At 41.7% G+C, this 25860-nt stretch overlaps 1 protein-coding gene across 1 annotated transcript in view; it reads right to left on the bottom strand.

Moving 5' to 3' along the window:
- The window catches only part of LOC122815463 (cAMP-regulated D2 protein-like), a 511271-nt gene that overhangs the window by 116033 nt on the left and 369378 nt on the right, over positions 1–25860 (bottom strand). The window contains exon 5 of the mRNA XM_044087977.1: positions 2742–2860. Within this exon, the coding sequence (XP_043943912.1) occupies positions 2742–2860 (119 nt within the window). The remainder of the gene's footprint in view (positions 1–2741; positions 2861–25860) is intronic.

Raw genomic sequence — 25860 nt, 5'->3', positions numbered from 1 at the left:
ATGCTTTAATTACTGCATTCTATGCTTTTCCTTCTCAGTTTGTTGTTACTTTACTCTTTTATTTTCAGTCACTGCTGCATAAGTTTTAACTGCTTCAGTCTCTGCTGTCACATCACCTTGCTCCCTTCTCCACATTACCATCCTCAATAAGTACAAAAAACTAATCTGCCATGTCACCCCATGAAACAGTAGAGTTGTCGGGTCTATATTAAATAAGTGAAACGAGGAAAGAGCAAATGCTCTTTTGTCGACACGTAAAACCCGAAACCAGAAAAAAGTTACAGAACAGTGATTTGTTTCCCAGGGAAAAAAAATCACTGTTCCAAAAAAAAACTTAGAAAGAAAAAATAAAGTGGGGGGCTTCACACCCCACACCCCCCTACTTAAATATACCAACTCTGAGATCGCACCACAGTGGAGGAAACAGCAATGTCCAGAGAACGGCCCAGTGATTTTTTTTCCCTGAGAAAAAAACGTTGTTCTGAAACTTTGCTGTTTTCTGGTTTCGGGTTTTATGTGTCAATGAAACAGCATTCGCTCTTTTGTCGTTTCCGTTATTTAATATAGACCCAAGTTGTCACCTGGATCATTCTGCTTGATTTTTTTCAAAAAACATCATCTGCAAATCCTTTTAATACCAGTTCTGTTATCTGCACAGCCCCAACAGATCCACTTACTTCATTACCTATTGAGGCAGCTAAACATTGCTCATTTGTGTCATCCGCCTCACAGGAATCTTTATCTGCATTCTAATTCTCCATAACGAACAATTTTTTTCTCCAAATTCACATTTTCCTTCTCCAAACTCTCCATAGCTATTCTCTCCTCCTCTATGCTGCTGCTTTCCTTAGGCCTCTTTCTTGCTGCTGTAGAAGCCTCCAGCATAATCTAGCATCTCCAAAGAGCAGGAGAAGTTCCTTGATACCCTGGTCAGATTTCCCCTAATAGCATAAATACCACCTCAGGTCTCTCATAAAGAGGCCTTAAACCTAATGGAACTAATCTGGTCAACAAAAGATAAATAAATATTTTTTCATCCATTGCTGTTGATAAGTATCACCCTTTTAAAATTTTCTTCAAGCTGAAAAGTCCTTCAATAACATCATGAAATAGTGAACCCACAATACATTGCTCCCTAAAATTAATATATGAGCTACAATATTTCTATCTTAATTACAGCAACAAGAGAGGCTTACATTGTAGTAAAACAAGATGTCAGCTTCATAGACAAAGTACTAGGCTAGCTGTCCTTGAAGGCCATTTTGAGCCTAGCAGATTTCCCTTTACAAGTCAGAATCAATGCCTATACATTGTGCCTGTGAGGTAAACACCTTAACCATTATGCAAGATATGTCTTACATATGGAACATTCTACATTGAAGATGAGCACATGGAATGGTTTATTAGTGAAACTGTAATATAATTAAGTACCTGCTGTTCTAAAGAAGCATGGTATTTCTGATTACCCAAACCAAAATGATTAGCATAAGTAAATTATTATTTATTTAGTTATTTACTGACATTTGATTACTGGGAAAGTCCGACTGGGTAGGAGCCCATTTTCAGCAGTGGTCGAGGGAGAAAAGCTCCAAAATATTATAAAACATTTTAAGAACAATCATTTTACAATTTTCTAAAATAATACAAAACACCTACAGTTTAAATAATCATACCAAATTAGACATAATATGAAAACATCATTAAGAATAGATACAAGTTATGGTAAGTTATCGTAATACAAATTGGAAATGCAATATGAAGTGAGAGAAAAAGCAGGTATATTGTAAATTTTGAAAGAAAACCAGGGGAAGTAATTGACAGAAGTAAGGAAGTGAGTGAAGAAGGGAGAGTAAGGACATGTAAGGTATCAATATGTACTTGCTCAAATTTAGGGATATAGTTTATCCTGGTGTTAAGCAAGAACAGAACCAGATTTTGGCCAGGAAGTCTTTCAGAATGGTTTTGAAGGATAGGAGGGAGGGTATTGACATGATGGATACAGGTAAGGAGTTCTAGGCCTTAGAAATATGGTACAAATAATGCCCAGCAGATTTTATAGGTTTGTGTACAGACAGACATTTCTGGATAATTCTACATGTGATAAGAAGCTGTCTGTATGTTAATCAATGGAGCATTTCTAACCAATTTAGGCTTTTTAGGGCTATACAGTGGTGAGTTCTGAAAGGGCTATTTGTTGCAAATTTAGCAACTTTATTATAGCATTGTTCAAGTTTTGATTTTTGTAACACCTGGAGGTTAGTAAGGATGAGGGCACCACAAACAAAAGAAGTAGTGGTAAATGCAGTTTTAGTTGCATTGATGAGAAAGTTTTTGGCTCTGTAAACCATCCCTAGTTTTTTATGACTTTTTCTTATGCACTTTTGTGTATGCAGATAAAATTTAAGATTATCTATCTACTATCATCCCTAATAATTTGTTATGAGAAGTGACTTCTATGGTTGTATTATCAAGAGAGAAGACTTTAAATTTCCTTAAGTTTAATATCCTTAGGATATTAATATCCGTGTTAATACCTGCAGCAATGCCATTGTGTGGGTGTGGACATAACCCAAAAGTGAATAGACAAGGAAATTACTACAAAAAAGTCATAATCTTCATTTTTTCAAACCACTTGCAGTTTTAACATTAAGATTATAATTAGAAATGGAATTAATTGTAAAATATATTTGCATGAAATGTGCAGCGATAAAGCTATATAAAAGCATAAGTTAACAAATTACCTGCTTTTGCTTGGGCAGCAAGAACTTTTTCAGGTGCTAAGGACAGCAAACAAGCCAAGTCATCCACTGAGCAATTTACCAGTTTCAGAAACTCTTTTCCTAATCTTATGGCATCATTCCTAGCAGAGAAAACAGATGACATTTGGTTGATAATGATGGCACCACAGAGAGAGTGGCTCTTCTTACCATTTTAAAGAAATAGTCCACAAAACAAGAAATGTCAAAGATGAGTACAGCGTGACAGAAAAAATTATTTACAGTATGCATCACAACAGGTAAAAATGAACAAAGTATACAATTTGTAAATATGGACAGAAATAGAATACTTCCCATTGTTGAAGAAGAATATTATCAAATAAGCATTTGGTCAGTGGCAGATGTTGACTTGTATCAATCACGGGCTTCAATAAAATGATAACTAGGAAGGACCAAAAGAGAAAGAAGCAGACAGACTGAAAGAGACAGAGGCAAAGTGACATACAGAGGCAGAATTATAGCACAGCATATATCACAGAAGTATTGTTGTGAAAGTTAATTGTGAAGGGAGAATAGTATGTCCAAATCAAAGGTTGTATAATATTCATTCATATTTGTTTTACTATGTGCTTTCAGGTTACTGTATAAAACATGTGCAAAATATGTGCAGTTCATTCGGCAGCATGCAGATTGTTTGTTAGGCATCAGAACGAAAAAAATCAGTGATGATTTCAGCATCAGGTAGGCTATATATAGGGAAACAAGCATAAGTAAACTTTATAAAGTCCTTCACTTGGACAAACTTTTAATCCCTCAGAGCTGACCTTTTACCTTATCATTTTAAATTCCATTTGATTCATAAAATCCTAGTCTGCTTTCTTCTAATCCATCAGAGAAGCAAGTCAACATCTTGTAAGACAAATGCATGTTTACTTCTGAGTTGTCCCATAATACATTCATTTTTATAGAAAGCAAATGACAGATAGCACACTCTTAGAGTCTTATAGCAAACATTGACCTATAATGTGAAAAGCAACCAAGCTGATATGAACTCATGCCCCATTGTTGCCTTCCCACATGTATAAACTCGCTATTATAGACCACCCCTCTATTTCTCCAAGATTTCAGTCTTTTTTGAACTAGAAACATTTTCATATTTTAAGAACCTTTATGTGAAATGAAAATTAAGCACTGCTACAACTTTTTCTGTATCATCATACTTCTATAGGTATTTTAACTGCCATTTCACAATTCTGCAATGATACATGTAATGTAAAAATTATGACTTTACCATCAGGAAGTGAATTTTAGTAACTGTTTATTTATAGGTTCATAGGTTCACAGGATGATACTAGGCTATTGGCCTGGAGGCCCTTATAAGCCTAGCCAAGAATTTTACTCATGTTCCCATAAAGTCAGCACCTGTTTCCCCTGTCCAGTAGAAACACAGGTGGGATCCCAGAAGCATTTTCTTTTTCCCATTCAGTCATCCACGTTCCTCTTAAAGAGGGCTAGTGAGGTACTCTGCTTGACATGGAGAGGTAGTCTATTCCACAGATGGGGGAGTCTTTGGGGCACAGATCTATCCCACCAACAAGTTATATTAATGTCACAGACCAGGTTGAAGCCTTGCATGTGAGTTGCACAAGTCAAGTTTGAGTTATGGATATGCAGCAACACCATTAAGGCTGGGTCTCAGGTGGCCTTGTATGCCAGATGCAGGTCACCTCTGAACAGTCTGTATGAGACTGAGCAGAGGGACAGGGCTTTTAGCCTATCTGTATAGGATAGGTGTTTGAGACCCTGGATTCTCTTGATCAGGAACCTCTGTGGCATCTCCAGCTGCTGCATGTGCTTGGCAAGGTACATGCCGAAGGGGGAATCGTATTCGATAATGGGACTGATAAGGGATGAGTACAGGGATGTTATGGCCTCCTTGTTCCTGGATGAAATACCCTTACTTATGAGGTAGGCCATACAGAAAGCCTTCTGTACAATGGAGGCAACGTGGTGGACAAAAGTGAGTTTGCTATAAACCAGGGTGCCCAAGTCCCTTGCAACTGATTCCATGCTTAGCACATAGTTATTAATGTGATAATTAGTGGAGGTGCCATTTTATCCAAAGGGGATAATAATACATTTCTTGGCATTCAGTTTGATGCCATACTTCTGGCACTCGTCATTAGTTTTGGTAAAGCCCTCTTGGAGGATGTTCACATCACTAGGGGAATTTAAGACAGCACCCAGCTTGCAGTCATCTGCAAACTTGGTCAGCCACAGACCACTGGTTTTGGCTTGCACCTCAGAAAAGTATATCCCAAACAGTAGAGGCCCCAAGACCAATCTTTGGGGTATGCCACTTGTTATGGGTCTACTACTAGAGATGGCTTCCCCTATTTTGACTGAGTGGGTTCTATCAGTGAGCCAGTTAGCTACCCATCTGGTAACATACTGGTTGATGCCTAGCTGGGAATAGTGGGGAATAGTGTCAAAGGTTTTGGCTAGGTCAAGCTAGGCAGTGTGCACTGTCTTCCCCTCGTCCATGGCTTTAGTAGCTGTTTTGAAGAAGTCAACCAAGTTTAACAGGCATGCTCTCCCTTTGACAAAACCAAACTGTGTAGGGTCAAGCATTTGGAGGTTGCCAATGCCCTTGTTTATAAAGTCCATGATAATGCATTCCATGGCCTTGTAGATCAGGCTAATTAGGCTGATGGGCATATAACTGCCTGTGTTGGTGGATGCTCCACCTTTATGTAGAGGAATGACAGTGGCTGTCCTCCATTTGGCTGGGATGAAGTGGTTGCTCAGGCTTTGGTAGAATACAGTGCCTATTGGTGCTGAGACCTCATGCCTGAGTTCATGTAAGACACAGTCAGGGATGTTGTCAACTCCCATGGAGGCTGTATTTTTTGCCTTTGAGAAGACATTAAAGATCTTCTCCCTGGTGACGAGGGGAGGGGGTCAGGTGCTGGGGATGTCCTAGTTTACTGATGGTGGGGATATGGGGGTGAAGTTTTCACTGAACCTTTTTGCCAGCAGGTTGGCTATATCTACTGCATTTGTGTATGTGATGTTCTTGACCACCAGTTCTGAGCAGATTTGTATGTTACGTTTGAGATTGTGGATGCATGTGAAGAAAGCCTTGTAATTGTCCTTAGTGGATGTGGCCAACTTGGACTCAAATTTAGCTTTAGAGGATTTCACCAGTGACCTTATTTGCTTGTTCAGACAAAGGAGAGATTGCTTCCAACTTGGCATCTGTTCCTCCTTGGTCCTGGACAGCAATTTTTTCCTTCCACCAGACAGGTTTACTATTCCTTGAGGAATATGATGTGGTCATGTCCGGTATTGCTGAGTCCATGCAGCTATGTAGGTGCTCATATAGTTTTTTGTGTAGGCTTAGACATTAGTGCTAGTTCCAACTGAAGGGATGGTGGCTGTGAAGCTGCTTATATCTGTGCTCAGGAGGCTGTAGTCAACTTTGGAAAAGTTTTTTTGTTTGACCCTGGTAAGGGGAGGGTCCAAGGATATGGTGACTTCGACAGTGATCGCTTTATGGTCAGATCTTACCAAGGAGGATGACACTGTAGGGGTGCTTCATTGGGTACTCATGTTGGTTAGTACCAGGTCCAGGATATTTTCACCTCTCATGGGGGTGTCGAGCAACTGATCCAATCCATTGGCACTGACAAAGTCAAGGAATCTCTGGGCATTCCTGTTTGGGCTAGAATAGGTTTTCCACTCTATGGTTGGGTAGTTAAAGTTGCCCAGGATCAGTGGAGAGGGTTGAATCTTGATGGATTCAAATAAGTCCAGATAGGTGGAGTGGGCGTCCTGAGTCATGGCTGGGGGTCTGTAACTAGCTATGATTTGAATAGGTGTTTTGTTAACAGTTAACTGCACCTAGAGTGTCTCCTGTGCATCATACTGTTTGACCAGCCTGGAGGTGTGTATGTCTTTGATAAATATTGAAACTCCACCTCCTTTGGCTTTGTAGCCATCCATTTGGAGTCTGAAAGTATGGTAGGATGAGTAACCTGGTAAGGCTGAGGTGCTCAGCACAGCTTTAAACCAGGTTTCTGTGACTGCACAAATGTCAGCATCATTCAGGGTGAGGAATGCTTGCAATGATTGCAGTTACATGTTAAGACTCCTAGCATTTAGCAGCATGACCTTTAAATTTCATTTAGAAGAATTTTTCATGTTGGTAATTTTGTCCTCATGACTTTGCCTAAAAAAGGCACTATGGGGGAGGCAAGAGCCTTTTCCAGATGCATGAAGCCCAGGGGGGATAGATCAGTGTGAACTGTTTTGCTGTTATATTTAAGCGTGTATGAGGAATGCATGGTCACAAGCATTTATAGATGGGGTGCAAATACTGAAAACTGCCAAAGATATGACACTGTACTTAATACGGTAACATTGCTTCAAAAACAGTGTTCCATATTCCGTAAAGTTCAAGAAATATATTGGCAGAGCAGCATGCCAAAGGAGGACTTCAGCACACCAGCTGCACATGCAGTTTCAGAAAGCACACTGAAAGCACATGGACTACCTAGCTATTCAGCATAGGATAATTATAGATTCCACACATGCCCATCTAATTTCAAAACACATCATGCATGCCCAACACAACTTAAATGTGACAAACTGCAATGCCAACTGTGTTTCTGAAATCTTTGGTATATGCTATACAGACCTCAAGGAACAGAAAAATAACGACTTATAAATGCAATCTAAAGCTAATAAACTGCAACAGGCTACAGTGATACATGCCATAAATGAGGATGTGGCTGTATGCCCTAGAAGGCAGCCAGCTAGTGATTGAGCCAGTCTTCAAAGCAGCAAATAGTTGATAGGTACCAGCTAGACAAACAACTGGTGCAGGCTGTCTGCAACATATGTGTCCCACACATGACTGCGCAGACCCTGTGACAAAACTCCATCCCCTTTGAAACCAAAATGTGTATCAGCCTGGATGTACTTGCATCTGGAACAATCCATAGACACATGGGAGATGCTGTGGAGTATCACAGACAACTGCCAGCCGTATCTTGACAAAATTCCTTGCAGCAATGTGCAGCACTATGGATGACTTCATCTACTTTACATCCATCCCCATGGAGCAGAGAACTGTAATGCACAAGTTTCACAGCATTGTAAACTTTCGCCAATAGATTGCAAACACATACCTATCAGGGCAGCAGTACATTCTGAAGCAGATCAATACATAAACAGAAGGAGTTGGCCATCCCTCAACTATCTTTTTGTGTGTGCAGCAGATGGCAACATATTAAAAATCATGGTAACACACCCTGGAACTGTCCATGATGCTGCCATAGGGAAAGTGGACTGAGGACTGCATTCCAGCAAGTTGAAATACCTGAGGAACTACTACTGGGCAAGCACAGGAAGACAGCTAGAATGCAAGCTACGGACACCCCTCCCAACAATATCCATGCTGACCAAATGTGTTTTTATTCCTCACAACAGGTGGCTGTGGTTATCCAGCTGAGCCGTGGTTAATGACCCCATTCAGAGAACCTTTCGACTCTGTAGAGGAGTCCTACAATACAGCACACACAACAACTAGAAACATCATATAGTGTGTGTTTGGTGTACTGAAAGCTGGGTTCAGATGTCTGTACACATCTGGGGGTGCACTGTAATACACACCTAAGAAAGCTGCACTAATGATAACGGTGTCTGCCATGCTGCACAACATGCTAACTAGAGCACATGGGGGTCTTCCTGCTGCAGGTGTGGGTGAACTACCCCAAGTACTACAGATGTCCGAAGAAGACATCCCACAGGTATCAGAAGAGGAGCAGGAGGACACAGTTGGCAGAAGACACAGGGGTAAGCAACATAAGGTGTGACCACTAGTGCAGACCCAGGCAATACAACAGCATCTGACCCAGACATTTGAGTCATGACAAGCCACATGTACACAAATACACAAACTGAACATTTATGTTTAGGTGTTGCCACCACCTAATTCTGGTCTTAGACCTTGCATTTCTTGTACTGTTTGACTTATGGAAATGCAGGAGATTCATAAGTGTGGAGTTTATGGATGCCTTGTAAGTCAATCATAGACCACCCCTCAGCAATGTATATCAGACTGAGAAGAGAGGATCTTTAAGGCACTCTAAGAAAGACAAGTTTGTTACGCCTTGTATTAATTAAAACTCTGATGTAGTTGTTGTTCCTGCATATGCCTGGTCAGGTACATACCGAAGACATCTTCCATTATTTGGACACAAAAACTGACTGTAGGCTCCATCTGAAAAGTGATTCAAGTGGACCAGACAGGTCAGATTTCATGCTATTTAGTAAACATCCAGGGATGTTACTTAGGCCCATTGATGCAGTGTCTTTGGCCTTGGGAAGTGCATCAAAGACCTATTCCCTAGAAATGGTTGTCTGGAATGTGGTATACAGTATTTCCTTTGGGCTATCAGGTGGTGAGTGGAGGGAGAAATTTCAGCTGATCCTCACATTTACATTCACACACAGACATAACTGTTCAGGGAACACATGAAAGGGAAAAAGAAAGAGAATAATGACCTACTGGAAGATACTAAGATGAATAGTTACTGAGACAAACAACATTATCAAGCAGTGAAGGTCACAATAGTACTGTTATGTTGACATTTACAAGATTTTTTTTGTCAAAGTGAAGTTATGCTAATGTGTCATGAAGCAGTGTTGGGCATGCTTCCATTCAAATGTCAGGTTATGTTACATGTACTTGGTTTGCATATGCTTGCCATGCTTCATGCTGGCCAGTATTCAAATGTTCAGGTGATGTCATGATTCACACTGGTAAGCTGTGTCATGCATGCCATTGCACAGACTTGTTTGTACTGCTCACATTAGTGATGGATACCTTCTTCCTGACATGTTCTGTTATTGGTCATGTTCATAACTACAAAGTGACATGGGGAATGTGTTATGTACATTAGAAGCCATTCACTAGAAGTAATTGTTCTGTTTATAATTCTGCTACTTGCTAATGTTTCATCATTTAAAATTAAACTGCCTTTTAAATAAGAAGTTTGATGAATGCATATACACTTTCAGTCTCATATTTGTATTTGCAAAAGTCACCAGTGGATGGCATGTTAATTAACTATGTTGGACTGCCGATATGCACATCAGTGTCATATTAAGGTCAGTTATGATTTTCATGGTAATGTGCCATGTGATAGACATTTGCTTTTCATTTCTGTCAAGCTTTGCAATATACCATCACAGAGCATGGGACCAATGAACGTCTGCCTATCAGAGGCAGACATAGATCACATGCCAGGTAACTGACAGAGTCCTCAGATGATGATTACAACAAGGATAATGATGATGAAGCTGAACCTACACCTGCTGGAGCCATGATGTCTGCTGCATCCTGGAGGAAACTATGCCAAGACCACAACAGAGACAATTACTGGGAGGATATCTGAAAAGTTGTGACTGATGTGTTTTGAACACAGATGAGGGACATGATGTGGACATTCTTCCAGGATATGGCATGCACTATGCGTGACTCATTCAGGGGGATAGCTCATGAGGTTATTCAGGAGGCTCAGCCCCATCAACCTGGTCCCTCCAGTCTGTAAGTATTGTCTTTGTGCTCCAGTTGTGTTATGCTTTCAACATGCTGATTGCCATATAACTTACTGGACTGTGTATGCATTCTTGTGCATGCATACCATGTATCTGACATGCTTATGTGTTATCATCGTGTGACATTTAATTATGTTTCAATGTGTGCATGACATACATTACACATTACACTTTCCTGCAACATCCAGCTGTCCATGCATTGTGGCAATTTACCTGCAGCTAGTGCTGCAATAATTAACCCTGTAAACATGTGTTTTACTGAGGGCAACTGACAGACAACAGATGTCGTCCACAGTCCAGCAGTACCACTGTCGCATTGTTTGGATTTATGTATTGCCATATCATGTATGTGCAATAGAAGGATGTGTTGGCAATGTTGATGCCATGTAGGATCATATACAGGTATGTTATAGCTATGAGCAGTCCTACTTTACTGACCGCATTAAAAACAAATGTAGCATTAATATTATGTACACAGTAACCAAAAGTGATCACCAAAGCACAACGACACCAGTAAATGCAAGAAAATGTGATGTAAGATGAAACAATGAAGCCATGGAGGGAGATTCAAACCAACAAGTTTATTCTGCTATAACATTAACGTTGACACAATTCGTTGTCACAATACGTTTTCATTTAAAGTTACTTCATCAGATGTGGGCGTGCAGTACTAAATGTCAGTTAAAAGTAAGCACAAACACATTTAGTTCCAAAGGTGTGATTTGAGTTTGACAGCTTCTTCCCACTGTAAACTGTGTAGGTGTTTGCGCTTACTTTTAACTGACATTTAGTATTGCACGCCCACATCTGATGAAGTAACTTTAAACAAAAACGTATTGCGACAACGAATTGTGTCAACGTTAATGTTATAGCAGAATAAACTTCTGGTTTGAATCTCCCTCCATGGCTTCACTGTTTCTCCTTACATCGCATTTTCCTGCATTATGTACACAGTGTTACAGATAATTTATTCCATAACAGTACATTACTCCATGTTTACTGTATCTTACATTTCCATGTCCATTACTTATTCACATAAGTTCACACCTTCTGTAAATAGGTGTACACATTAACTGATTGTGCATGTCTCTGCACATAGTCAGATCCATAGTGACACAACTGTACCTTTGTCATGTGAGCATTCACTGCCTTACTGCTGATGTGCTGTAATGATGCTCACAGGAGTGTACTTTGCTCAGTAATGAGCACAGCATGTGACATACATCTGCAGTTGTTTATTCAGCATTTGCATGACAATATATGTGTATGTTCAGCAAATTCTTAGCTTGTTTACCTATGCATGTTGATGTTACATGATGGCATATTACTGTGTATGTGTGATTTATACATGGCCAATTATGTGGACATCAGAAATCATTCTGTCCATGTGACATACATTTGCATTTCCATAAATGTATTTTGGGTTGGCTTCTACAGCACCCTGTGTGCTGTACACATGCACTTGCACTGTGTCAACTTACCTTGTCCTGCTTTTTCCTGATGTGGGCCCAGGTTGACCACCTTCTTTCTACCCATACCTTTCAACTGTCTAGATTTTCACAGAATTTCCAGATTTTTGCCTTCTATTTCTGGTCTGTCCCTCATACAATTTGTAATTTTCTGGGAAATTGCTTAGGACTAAAGTCACTAAATAATTACACATACTTCAGTTTCAGACTTTATATCCTTCAAAAATGCATACTAGCACAAAACCTGTTATTGTAGTAACTTTCTAAGTTTATAAGAGCAATATTTAAAATCTGTTCCTATTTTAGGCCTTTGTCTCCACTCTCATTATTTTAGGCTTTGTCCAGATTTCTCACACTAAGAGGTTGAGAGGCATGCTTCCACCTTCATATTTCTGCATTATATTTTGAAGATATGTTTGTTACAGTTATTGAACATTGTCATGTATTACACTGATGACATGGTGAACATGTGCCAAATGTATAGCCATTTTACAGATGTGGGACATCTGCACACAAGTCATTGGTCACTGCCTGCAATACGTTCTTGTTCTCATACTTGTGTGTTAACCAGTGTACATTGTTGAAATCCATGTGACAACCTGATATATTTTTTCAGCTGCACTGTTATATTTTTGTAACTATTCTTACATGCCATTGGTGTGTGCATGTTTATTGACCCTGCTTTCATGTACATTCCATTTAGGTCACTGGCAGTTATACATATACAGTTATAGGTTCATAGGTTCATAGGTTCATAGGTTGGTACTGGGCTATCTGCCCAAAGGCATATATTAGCCCAGCCATGTTGTGCAGTATTCACCGCCCTTTAGTATTTCCCTAGACCCTTGTACAAGCAGCTAGTACCCTTGGCCCCTATCTAGTAGTGCTGTTGGTGTGATCCCCGGTGTGAACCTTCTGTTACCCATCCACTCATCAAGGTTCCTTTTGAAGAGTGATAGTGAGGGGCTCTGTCTTATGTAGATCGGGACCCTGTTCCATAGTAAGGGAAGTCTCTGTGAAGGGAATCTATCCCTCCAGCATGTTCTATTCATTGTTGTGTTGAGGTTTATATCCCTAGAGCGTGTAGCTTGAGTAGATTTGGTTTTGCTAAGATGGAGCATGTTCAACAATTCTGGGTAGGATATGGCTCTGTATGTTAGACAGAGATCACCTCTGAGAAAGCGATATGCAACAGAGAACAGTCTTAGCTTTTTCAATCGTTCTGCATAGGGCAACTGTTTTAGGCCAGTAATCCTCTTGGTTAGGTACCTCTGTGGTCTCTCCAGCTGCTGGAGATGTCTAGCCAGGTACATTCCAATTGGTGCATTGTACTCAATAATGGGTCTGATGAGGGAAGAGTAGAGGGGCAACATTACATCCTTAGATCTTGATGCGAACCCTTTCGTGATCAGATGGGTCACATAGAAGGATTTTCTAACCACTTTGGCAACATGGTTATCAAAGGAAAGCTGACTTCTACTTGGGTCCCTAGATCCCTTATTTCTTCTTCAGATTTCAGGGGATTACCTCCTATGTTGTAGTTTGCGGGTTATTACTACGCATTTTTTTGCATTGTACAAAAATCTGCAATTTCTTCTACACAGCTTACCATCTTCCCCTCCAACACAGGATTTTGGTTCAGCTGCTTTTCCAACCATTGCAACTTCAAGATGGGGACTTTCACAAATTATGTTTTTTCTTTTTCTTTTTTTTTTTTACTTTGTTTCCAGTATGTGTACAAATGTACAGAAATTCTATGCCTGCCAATTTATTTTCAGATTTTCTTCACTTTGTGCTGATTTTCAGGCATCAGCAATGTAGATGATGAAGTAATCAGTTTTCAACATTCTTCAAATTAACAGCAAAACTGGTGAAAGACTGAATCCTTGCAGTACATTATTCTGTATTCATACCTCTCAACGGTCCAGATTTTCGCCTCTTTTTTGGTCCGTTCCTCATAAATTTTTTTTTTTTTTTTTTGGCAAATCACCGAGGACTGAAGTCACTAAAGAATAAATAATGACATTTGACTTTCAGACTGCACATCTTTTAGAAACAGAATAATAGGTCTTGCATTATTATATAAACAACTTCCTAAGTTTATAGGAGCAATAATTAAAATCTGTCCCTATTTTTGCTCCTTTGCCCCTCCATTTGTCCAGATTTCTTGCACTGAGAGAGTGAGAGGTACATCTTATTCTGAAAACTTTTGGCAGTGCATGTCATAGCTTTTTCTATATATCTTTCTCAAGACTCACTAGCTGGATTGTTCTGTCCACAAGTCCCATGGAATAACGATAGCAAGGATTGCATGCTTTACATCTGACTCAATCATGCACAAATTTAATTTCGGCAGAAGGCATCTCCTGTATCAAAAACAGACATCAATGCACTAATCACAGTTTTACTTTTGCCTCTCAAAATTTGATTACTTTAGGGAGCCTTACATCTGATGTTGTAAATCTTTGTTTATTCATTACCATTAGGACCTTAGTTCCGTCCTCGGAACTGATATGGCCGTTTCCAAGCTCATGCCAGTCAAAACTTCTCAGCTAAATCCTACCCATAATGCCCCTCTCCTAGTTACTCCAGATCTCATTTGCAGTGTTCCTAGTCAGGCGTGCTAGCCATCTCTCTCAAAGCCAAGTAGAAATTTGTTAATTTTAAGACAGTTTCTCTTCAAAATTATTTCATTTTTAGTGAAGATAGCCCTTTCCCACTGTTGCCTATAACCTAGGCCTTTCTCACTGTTGCCTATAACCTAGGCCTATTTCCTACCCTTTTCCTTGGTAATTTAATTTTTTATCTTTTTTGGTACTGTCCCTCTCTCCTGTCTTTCACAGGCCTTTCCTGTTTACTAGTGGTATTTTTTAAAATAACATCATTGGTATTTTCTCCCTTAATTTTTCTATAGGCTAGCCTTGTTGCCTTACTATGTCAGACAAAGCTAAGTTGGGATTTCAACAGTGTGACAAGTGTGGACATAAGATGCCCAACTCAGACACACATGTTCGATGTGTCTGTTTGAGCGTGGATCACATTAAAGCTGACTGACATTTGTGCTAGTTTTAGTAATTGTACACTAGCAGAATGTAAAGATAAACTTGTCTTAAAAGGATTACTCAAGACACCTTTTTCAGAGGCTCTATCTGGGTTGGAGGTCTTACCCCCTCCAAGAACCAAAAACATAAGGACAAACGGAGGCAGTCGGTTCCTGCATCACTGTCAAGTTAGGGAACAGAGTCTGCTCTGTGCTTCGCCAGGGCACTCAGCGCAGACCTCTTTGGCACCAGGCTCTGTCTCTCCTCCCTCTGTGCCGTCCATGATATTCACCCCTATTTCGGTTCCGACCTCGGCACCACTGACTTCAGATCCAACATCGGCTCAGATGATCATGGCACCATCCCCAGCCATGGTGCCAACAGTTTCTTTGGCTCCAAAACTCAAATACCTGCCAAGGACAAGATACTTCCACTCCGATGTATACTGTCTCGGTTCCGACAGCAGTGTTTTCCCTGTTGGCACTGTCCACCCTTGCTGCGTTGGTTCCGGTGGAATTAATGCTCTCCCAAAGCAGTGCTTGGACCATCTGTATCTTGGTACCTATCCTGGCCCTTATTTTCCTCGCTGGCACTGTCTATGTCCACCAGTCCGATGACTTCCAGTTCTCTCAGAGCTCCTCACCTGGAGGTGGGCTCCTCCCGGTGAGGTGTGACCTCTGTTCCGAGGTTGTCCCTCTCAGTTCCGGACTCCCATCCTTCCTCAGGTGGGCCTGCTGTACAGGTAGTGGACGCACAGCCAGCAGCAATGACATCAGTATCAGAACCCTCCCCTAGCATGCACCTCTCCCAACTCTCTATTTCAGGATGTCACAAGAACCCTCTTTGAAGGGAACCCCCGCTCTGGAGTCCTCCTCAGAAGATCCCACTGGGGAGCCACCCCAGAAGAAATGGTGCAAGAGGAAGCATGTTGATTCACCGGAGAAAGCCATCATTGAAGACACTTATTGTGATGAGGGGGAAGGGTCCCCACGGTCTTCCCCAGATGACATCTCATTCAGAGACAATTCTCGAAATCCTCAAGAAGCAGGGAGACTAAGTCCTATAACCCCTCTTCTGAAAAAAAAATTGGTATCCCTGCAGGCCTTCCGTGCCCAGCCATCTACTTCAAGACCTCCTGAGCCGTGGAGCCAAATAACTTTTGCTTTTCCAACGGAGCATCTAGAAGCTTTGCTTTAACATGATCTGACAGAGTTTGTTCCTTCAGCCAAGCATGTCTACGTATGACTGTACCTGTCATTGCTGACCTACATGAAGCTTCCAATGCATCATAACCACACTGCAAGAAATGGTTGCTAACCTGCTGGGAGTTATGTACCAGATCCTGAAGTGCCTTGTGGTCTAGGGGTTCAGGCGAAGATAGTTTTTTTATGCAATTCATCTAACAAATACTCTTGGTACTGTATCATATGGAATTGACAATTTAATGCCCTCATAGAAAAAGAGTGGAAGTATACACTTTTTTACCCCATCTCTCTAAAGCCCTGGACTCCCTTTCAGAAGGAAGTGGATTTTTAGTAGTGGTGGTTGCAACCCCTTTAGGGCCCTGGGAAATAGTTTCTGGGTCAGCAGAGTGGCCCTTGAAAAGGAAATGATGCGAGTCCAGGACCCTGTAGTACCTGTCGGGTTTGACAGGAGCCGGAGGAAGGTAGTCAGGGGAAATGCTAGACTCAGAGTACACATCATCAATGACATTTAAAACAGGAGGAATAGCCAAAGGTCTATGCTGAGGTAAATGCAAAAAAGTCCTTAATCTCTTCCTGGAATCAGAGAATTCCTGGCCCTGCCATTTGAAATGCTCTCTCATGGAGTGAAGGGTCTCCCCAAAGGACAACTCTTCAGGAGGGGAGGCCGAGGGAATAGATTCCTCTGCATCAGAATCCTCGTAGGCCGTAAAGGCCTCCTCCTGGTAGTCTGATAGGGCAGAGTCATCTGAGGCCTCATCAGAAGACTGGGGATCAGTGTGCTCAACCCTGGGCCTTTTGTCTAGAGGAGGTTGAGAGCCCCTGTATGCTACCTTTGACAGGGCATATGTGTGCCAGATATATGCATTCCATTACAAGTTTGTTTGGCTTGTGTATACCTGCTTGTGTATTTGGTAGCCATTTTTCTGCTTTGCTGCAGTACTGCTATTTGACACTGTGCTTAGTTGTTTGCCTTTCAAATCCCATGGTCTTAGGTTTGGTTCTGTCCTCTGCTGGAGATATCTAGCATTGTTGGATCTGCATTTGCTCATCTGTGATGTTGCTTGGCTTACACTTGCACTGATGTGCTTATTTATCCAGTTTTTACAGTGATCCTTATTTATCACTGTGCAAAACACATCTACCATTAGTCATACACATCCTTCCAACAGGGGTATAGATGTAATGAAGAAAAATCTCAAAAAACAAAAATCAAGTACACCAGATGGAGGTGAAAAACAATCACAAGCCAAGAGACGTTGAAGGACTATTTATTCAAAATACCACCAACAGGTATAGTGAGTTTAAGCACAAAGTAAAATAAAAATAACTTTATATCCCACAAACCAAAATCAAACACAGACTTCATCAGAGCTAATTGAAGAATCCATGGACACAGAATTTGTTACTTACAACACCAATCACATGATCCAAAATTAATTAAGCAATTAAAACTTTTAGAAACTTTAAAAGCAATATGCAGTTAATTTCATATGAGTGTTGACACACTAAAATGTTACGAAACCTTTCCAAGCACTACTTAGTATAAAATAAAAAATGTTTTATATAGTAAAATCCCTTCTTTCCTTTAAAGGGTTTTACATATACAGTACAAAAAATGGGTACAATAAAGTAAAAACAATGCAATGAGAGCATGCCTACCCATTATTTAAGCACTGAAAATAGCAACACATAAACATTCAAAACAAAACACAATTAATTTAATTCAAATATAAAATACAGAAAAAAATGCTGAAAGACTTTTCCAAGGCAATATAGTATAGAATAAAAAAATATTATTTCATATAAAAAAACCTTGTTTCATATAAAAGATTGTGGGTAGTAATACAAAATAGGAAATAAATGGTGAAATGAATGAATGAATAAAGATAATAAAACTGATACAGTCAGAGTATGGCTGCCATTTGTTTAAGCACTGGACCTTCGACACATAACCATTCAAACCAAGAGGATGTGTGGCTTCTAATTTAAGTTGCCATAGTAGTTCTTTGTACTCTACATTTTGCCCTTCCAGGAACCACCCTAGGGTTAAATGGAATTATCTCTATAATGATAAATAAAAATTGCTTGAAGGTAGCGCATTTCACAGAAAGTCCAAACAGGGTATTGTTGACATTACCTTTAACAATGTCATAACAATGTTCATAGATTTGCTTTTTAAAAACATGTTCAGTTTTACCAACATAAAATGCAGGACATTCTGAACAAATGGCTAGTATACCACTCTGTTTGTATTACAATTACCTCTATGTGGAAAGACAGTAGTATTTAATATGTTGTCAAGAGTAAGGGATTCTCTCTCTAAGATAAATCTACATTGGTTACAAGCACTACATTTTTGTACCCTTCACTTTCAAAGATGTTCTAGTTCTGGTTGTAATACCCTTAATGATAGTAGTCCCTGAGTTATATTCTAATACAAGGGCTCAGTTGAAAAATGTAACGTTGTTGGTCACTTCTTTGTCAGTGGTAGGTTGAGATTGTTCTACGTTAAATATAGTGGGTTCTGCTGGCATAGGGTGCCTGTAATTCAGTTTCTTCAATTCTGTACCTAAAAGAGGGTATATTTTGTACCCCAACCTGCCATAATTTCATCACTAATTCCCTTGATGCATTGACTACGATATTCTCTATATATAAACATCAGTTCCAGTTTTTTTTCTTTCGATGTCAAATGCATCCTTGTCAGATATCATCCTAGCAACTCTCACAAATTGGCCTTTTACTAAAGTTTTCTTCTGGAACAGCTGGCGATGACTATGGAACTGTAAGTATGCATTTGAAAAAAATTGGTTTTCTATAAATTTTTGACATAAAAGTACCTGCTTCTTTAATAATAGTGCTGTCCAAATAATTAACTTTCTCAACATGCAGATTGTACTTGAATTTTAAGAAGGAAGTAGTATGGTTAATATAAGTGATGAATTCACTAACCGTTTTCTTACTTTCTTCAGGTACAACTGCCACACCGTTTTCAGCATGTTGTAACATGATCGTACATAGGTATATGTTTTTCTGCATTTCCTCATGACTGATATGTATCTCTGCCCTGTTTGACAACTTTCCATTGCCCCTGTTGTGCAGTGTGTCATCTGTGTAACTTACCTGACCTTACTGCTTTTTTCAAACCGTTATCTGTGCTGTGTTGTGCTATTTGTTCCATGGGTATACCTGCTGTGATGTCCATCTCCTCCTCTTTCCCTATGTTTATCTTTCCTTTGATTTTTTAAAAATAAATATATAAGTGGGGCCTTTTCCCACTAAAAAAAAAAATTGTCCATGCCCCACTGACTTTACCCCTGAGATTTTTATATTCCAGCATCCCTCTTCTTCACCCATACCCCACATCTTTTCTATCTCCCACTTGCCTTGGGTGTGTGCATTACTTGTGTTCCCCTCACAACCCACACCCATTATAAGCTAATGTTAGCTGTGGTGATGTGGCCATGAGAGCATATTTTATTAGTACATGAACTATGGAGATATCCGTAGTTGGACTGATTGCTGAAGATATGTATTACAAAAGGCATGCTGCTTGCAAGCAAGTATATTTTATATCTGCAGCTGTTTCTAACATTACTGGATGGATTTAAGAAGATATGTATTACAAATGCCATGCAGCTTATATTGTGATAGCATTTTTATAATAAAGGGTTAGTTATATTCCATAGTTGTCCCTAAGCTTAGAGTGTAGATTCTGTTATAGATATGTACATAAGACTGTAGCAGTGCTTGAGTTGTGATAATCTGTCCATAAATTTGTTAATGTGCAACACACTTTGACAGCAATTTTTCATTACTGACAGATTACATGTGGGTAATGTTTAGTGTACCGCTGCTACTGAAATGCTCCCTTGTGTGCTGAAGTATTCTGAGTTCATTGTAGCACATTAACATATTACATTATCTGCAACTTTAGTGCTGATACCGGCATAATGCACTGAATTCCCAGATCATTACAGAATATGGCCTAATGTTTTAACAGTTTTGGTAAAACAAATAATATTGCTTCTAAAAACTTCAGAAATTCAAAGTGCTTTTTCCACCCCAGGTCCAACTATTTTAACCTTGAAAATACATCTAATGTGTATTTTGCAAATACATCACCTTGTGTATGTGAATCAAACATTTTAATACATATTCTTAAAAAAATATTCTTTTGAAATAGCATTTGTCTTCACTTATAACCTTAAGGAGACAATATTGAAAACAATCAGTAACATAATTGTTCCTTAAAAGTTTGTGATAAATCAGTGAAGAACAACTTTCTGAATTTCACATGAGATTGATTAAAAAAAACATATGCAGTGGAATTTGAAGGTGGGGTTCTTGCAAGGGGCATTCAGTTTTGTACCCCCTTAACTAACAGTTGTTTCTGAACTTGGACAATTGGATGGGAAACTGGAAATTCAGCCCTGGTTTGGCACCTATCTCTCTAATGGACACAGGTAACCTGTAAGTGGTTCATCTCCCAGGCCCATGCTTACACTTATCAAGGGTATCGGAACTTGTCAGTGATTTGGGATGCATAGCTAGGCTTAAAAAGGCCCTTGTGGTCGTTAACCCAGTAAACACATATGAACCTATGAACCTATAAGTCACTGAGCCTCAGGGGGGAAAATGGAATTTCTCGTACTTGAAGAGAGTTTATTTCATGCAGTCATTCAAAGTAGTGGCCACCATCACAAATACGGACAATTATTGCCTTGTAACAGGCTTGAGGTAGATTGCTTTCAATCGGGATGATCTTTTGCAGCAGTGAAACATCCCTATGTCTGAATGGAAGCAATGCCAACTTTCAGTTGTCAAAGGGAACCTGGTGACAAAGGAAAGTGAATCAATCTATTCTCTTTTAGTAACCGAAGTCAATGGTCAGTCTTCTCTGCTTTATTAGTTCATCAGTCACTCCTAGGTCTTGATTTTTGTAAGTACTGAGTACAAATTTTCATTCATTCATTCATTTTGGAAAATCCATTAGATCTAATTCAAGGTAGCAGGGAAGCTGCAACCTACTGTGACACTCAGTTGGTGCACAGCAGCCCATCACAGGATACAAACACACACACACACTCACACATGGCATGCACATCTCTGACCAATTTGTATGATCTCCAGTTTGCTTATGGCACATCTTTGGGATGTATGTAACAATCAGAGCACACTAAAAAAATACATGTGGACAAAGGGTACAAAGGGTCATGTGCAAAATTTGGTAAGAAAGCACCACAGTTCAGAAAAAAATGTCTCAAACAAGCACTAATCATTTATTTTTATAAACACTTTACATTTCTGTTCTTTAATTCATGAGGTCCCAAGAAAAAGTGTTAAATACTTGGGTGATTCATTTAGAAAACTTTGATTTACCATGTTCATTTCTTGTACAGAAGGAAACACTCCCCGGGATTCATGAACCTTGCGCCAGGTGCACGGATGGCGTAGGCGCCACAACGCCAGACATGGCCGCCGAGCGATTCAGGTACGATCCAATCCCACGTGCACCACCGGCGTACGCCTGAGTTGCGCCGCCTCCAGCGTAGGTATGTTAAACACCCCATGTGCGGCGTTGCACCATGCAAATGAAGGCAAATAGCGATTCACGAAGTGGCGCAGGCGTAGCATAACGGCACGGCAATGTAAACCAAAAAAAACGGTTTACATTCATCCAAACATGACATAGGAGTAACGGAAGGCTGCCAACGTCAGGTGTCATACTGGTGCAACATGCCAATGGGGAAAGACACCGAGAATGTCAAAGGAAAACATGCAGAAAACGTAAATAACGACATAAATGGTATGTACGCAAAACCACAGCAGAACCCCAGGACATATCCGCGGAAAGTGCGGAACAATGAATTAATATGACAATGTCATAAAAGAGCAGTATAAGACACATCAGCATCACAGCCACAATACACCATAGTATGCATGGAAAGCCACAACCACAGCCCAAGGGTTGCCAAGGAGTGGCGGCGGTGTCCGGCGCCGTAACCATGTATTAGTAGTCAATGCCATGCAAATGAGGCAGATAATACTGAATCGCAAAACCCCCGCCGGCATAAGACTGCACCAAACGGCGCAGCGGTAATACACCAAGGAGTGGCCTAGAGGGAATACATGTCAATCGTAGAGGGGTGTGCCACTGTAGGAGGAAGTACATTGGAGCCCAGCAAACATGGGCTGTACAATGCACATCACAGCATCAGGACCGGCGTGTGAGGAAATAGATGCGCTGAGAGTACACAATGCGCGCACAGATGCATGTGCACGAGGAAGACTACGTTCCCCAAACCAGTCATGTGACGGCCGCCCCGTCAACAACCACAGATACAGGAAGGTGATGCGGAGAATATGAGGAAATGCGGAAGCAGTGTAATTGGAGTCGTAATGAGCAATTAACACCAATCAACCCACGAAGGGCAATGGGCAGCTGACAACTCTGCATGCAGAATCCGCAAAGCGGGAAAGGGAGGCATATGAATGCAAAGAAAGTAGTGGATGTTGCAGAATTGCAAAGAGAAGAACCGATACAGCACAGCCAAGTAGAGAGTTAGCATAGCGGCGGCAGACAAAATGCATGAGATGCCATGTGCCTGCAGGATGCACTCCAGGAAATAGTAGGTGCAACGTGCAGAAACAGTAAAGTAAGGTGTAAAGCTAAACCAATGCAGGCAAGTGTAATGTAACACCAAAGGCAACAGCGTTGCAGTGCCAACGATAAAACACGGAAGATAACCCACAGATACGGCAGCACAGACACACCAATGACATCACCAGGTGTACAGCACAACACTATAAAGTGGGAATGCACACAACACACAGCGTATTCCCCAAGCGCCTTACGTGTAAACACATGGGGAACTTTTAAAATGTATATGTTGGGTGCTGCCGTGGCCGTGATGCATCGGCATGTGTTAGAGACAGACGGAGTTGCGGAGGAGGGTGCCGACAACTACCGTAGGCCTCAGAGGAGAAGGAGAGTGTTCAGACCAAGGGTGACCTACCAGGGGCTGCAAGACCTGGAAATAGTAGAGCGTTACAGGGTGGACAGGGACACGTTACAGCAAATAGCGGAGCTGTGCCGGCCACGCCTGAGAGCAAGAGACAACAGAGGGGAGCCCATCCCAGTGGACACAAAGGTATGTGTAAGCTTGCGAATACTGGCAACAGGTACCTTTCAAAGGCCAACCGGGGATATAATGGGCATCTCACAGGCATCAGCATCCAGGGTACTACACCAGTTTCTGGATGCCATGTTACGACATGCCCATGAGTATATATACTTCCCCAGATCTCAGGAGGAGTTGGCTAGCAATATGCGCCACTTCCACCGTGTGGCACAATACCGGAGGTACTGGGTGCGATATACTGCGCACATAGAAATCAAGTCACCACCCGGGGAGCAGGGTAGGCGCTACATAAACTGCAAGGGATTCCCCTCCATCAATTGCCAGGTCGTGTGCAATGCGCAGGGCATTATCATGGATGTGTGTGCTGGCAGCCCTGGAAGCTACCACGACTCCCATATCTGGCATGCCTCACAGCTGTATCAAGTATTAGCCAGGGGACATCACACAAGGTCACCTTGTGGGGGATGCTGGCTACGCACTGGAGCCGTGGATGATGACACCCATCAGAAATGCACACACACACATGCAAGAACGCCATAATGAGGCACACGCACAAACCAGAATAATCATAGGCGTGTGTTTGGGATGTTGAAATCACGGTTCCGGTGCTTGGATACATCCGGTGGAGCCTTGCAGTACTCTCCAGGCACATGTGCCCACATATTCATAGTATGTGCTATGCTACATAATATGATCCTGCGGAAACAGCTGCTGCAGGGACATAATGGTGTAGGGCCACCAAGCCCGCCACAACTGCCAAGGCAAGCACAGGCACAGGGCGTTCAGCGCCATGAACACACTGTGCCAGCCCCAGTAGGCAGGCGGGCGTACCCAATATGCCTATGCCTTGGCAAAGAGGAGCGATAGCACATACTCTGACAGCGTAGGCCCCATGGACTCACACCCCCTACCTGCACACACAGTGAAATGGGCGGCACACAAACATGGCCCGTAATGTGTACTGTATGGGCGGTCCCATGTGTGACTCCAACATAGGTAGCACCCAAACACTGCACACCCAACAGCCAGCGGAGCATGGAAAGCCAACACCTCAACCGCAGCAGGTCCGACAGCAGGGCGTAGCCATATGCTGCCACGTTCGGCGCAAGGTGTCTACATATGTACATATGTGCATACACAGATATGGAGATAGATATCATTACACACGTAGAAATATATGTACACATACACAGATATAATGTACAACAGGTTAAACAGGGAATCACAGGGATGCAAGGTTACAGAGAAGTAAGACGCGAAATCTCTACATAGTAAACATAGTGAACGACAACCCGACTATCCGGGAGGGTGGACAGAGCAGGGAACGCCACCCATGGAAAGGTCAACCCACCTAAATGCATATTCGCGAGTCGGGATGATCGCCAGGCCACGATACAGTAACAGGACATGTGCGGGTAATATTCTTAGGATGGAGGGCGGAGGTAGACACCGCCGCCGGCGATGTGGTCAACGTAGGTACTGTGTGCAACCGTCCCTGCGAAAGCGGCAGTATGTGTATGTGTGAGGTGAGGGTGTCGTGTGTTCCGCTGTACGAGTGTAATGTGTGTGCCACTGTAAAATGTGTATGTAGGTGACATGTGACAGGCGGAGTGGAATAACATGTGTAGGCATACAGTATAGGAACCACAGGCGTATGTACAGCAGTACCCACAAAGTAGTACTGAGAGCTCCTCACTGGCTAGGCGGCGTGGCGGCGTAAAGCGATGCAAGCGAAAATGTCCCAGAATGTACCACAGGAGTATAGCCAACATGAGATGCAAAGGGCGCATGTGCAAACCATGACCGTATGTATGGCGCCCGATATGTTAATTTCAACACGATACATCGGCAACATTACGCGGCAATAGTTATGTACCGGAAATACGCATGTGCTACCCGGCACCGATCGTGGACACGTATCGTCCATAAACACCGCTGTGTGTTCTCGAGTGTTAAACAAGCAATGCCACCGAATAGGTGGCAACCCGGTAACATACAGGCCGTCCCAAGTACAGGACCACAATGACCATAAATATCCGTGACAAAATGCCAAGGGATAGTCGCGTCTGAACAGCCGCAGATATACTACCGATGTGACGGAGGAATACATGCAGGAAGCACACAAGCAGGCGGTACTGACACCAGACGACATCAACAAAACCTACACTCCTAGAACAACAGACAGGTAACTTGCAGCTCCCCAGGCAGGGATGGAGCACACACACAAGCATACCGTGTATGTACAAATGCAAGGCCCACAACCCGTACCCGTCATCCACAGCCGCCGATATACCCCATCGCACATATCAAAGGGATACAAGCCGAAATAGCAGCAAAAACATACAGGCAGTCAATGACAGCGGCATACCCGCAACATCTCGCGTGGGAAACACTATCAGCAGTGGATGCATACCTGCATCCATTGTGTACAGGAATACAAGAGCTATGTTACACATCAGAATGCAAAACGCCATCGACATACACCGCCAGGACACGGACACCCACATGTCGAACATAATACCATACCCAACACACACAATCCACGGCTAACACCACAGCGAAATGTACCTGACGCCACACATAGCGGTTGCAGCCACACATAACATAACACAATACATACCATCCCCATGAAGGTAGTGCAAATAACCAACGCCCAG

This window comes from Protopterus annectens, chromosome 11.part0 (assembly GCF_019279795.1).
Source record: "Protopterus annectens isolate FY-2018-M chromosome 11.part0, PAN1.0, whole genome shotgun sequence".
Taxonomy (NCBI): Eukaryota; Metazoa; Chordata; order Ceratodontiformes; family Protopteridae; genus Protopterus; species Protopterus annectens.
This window is presented reverse-complemented; position numbering and strand designations above follow the sequence as displayed.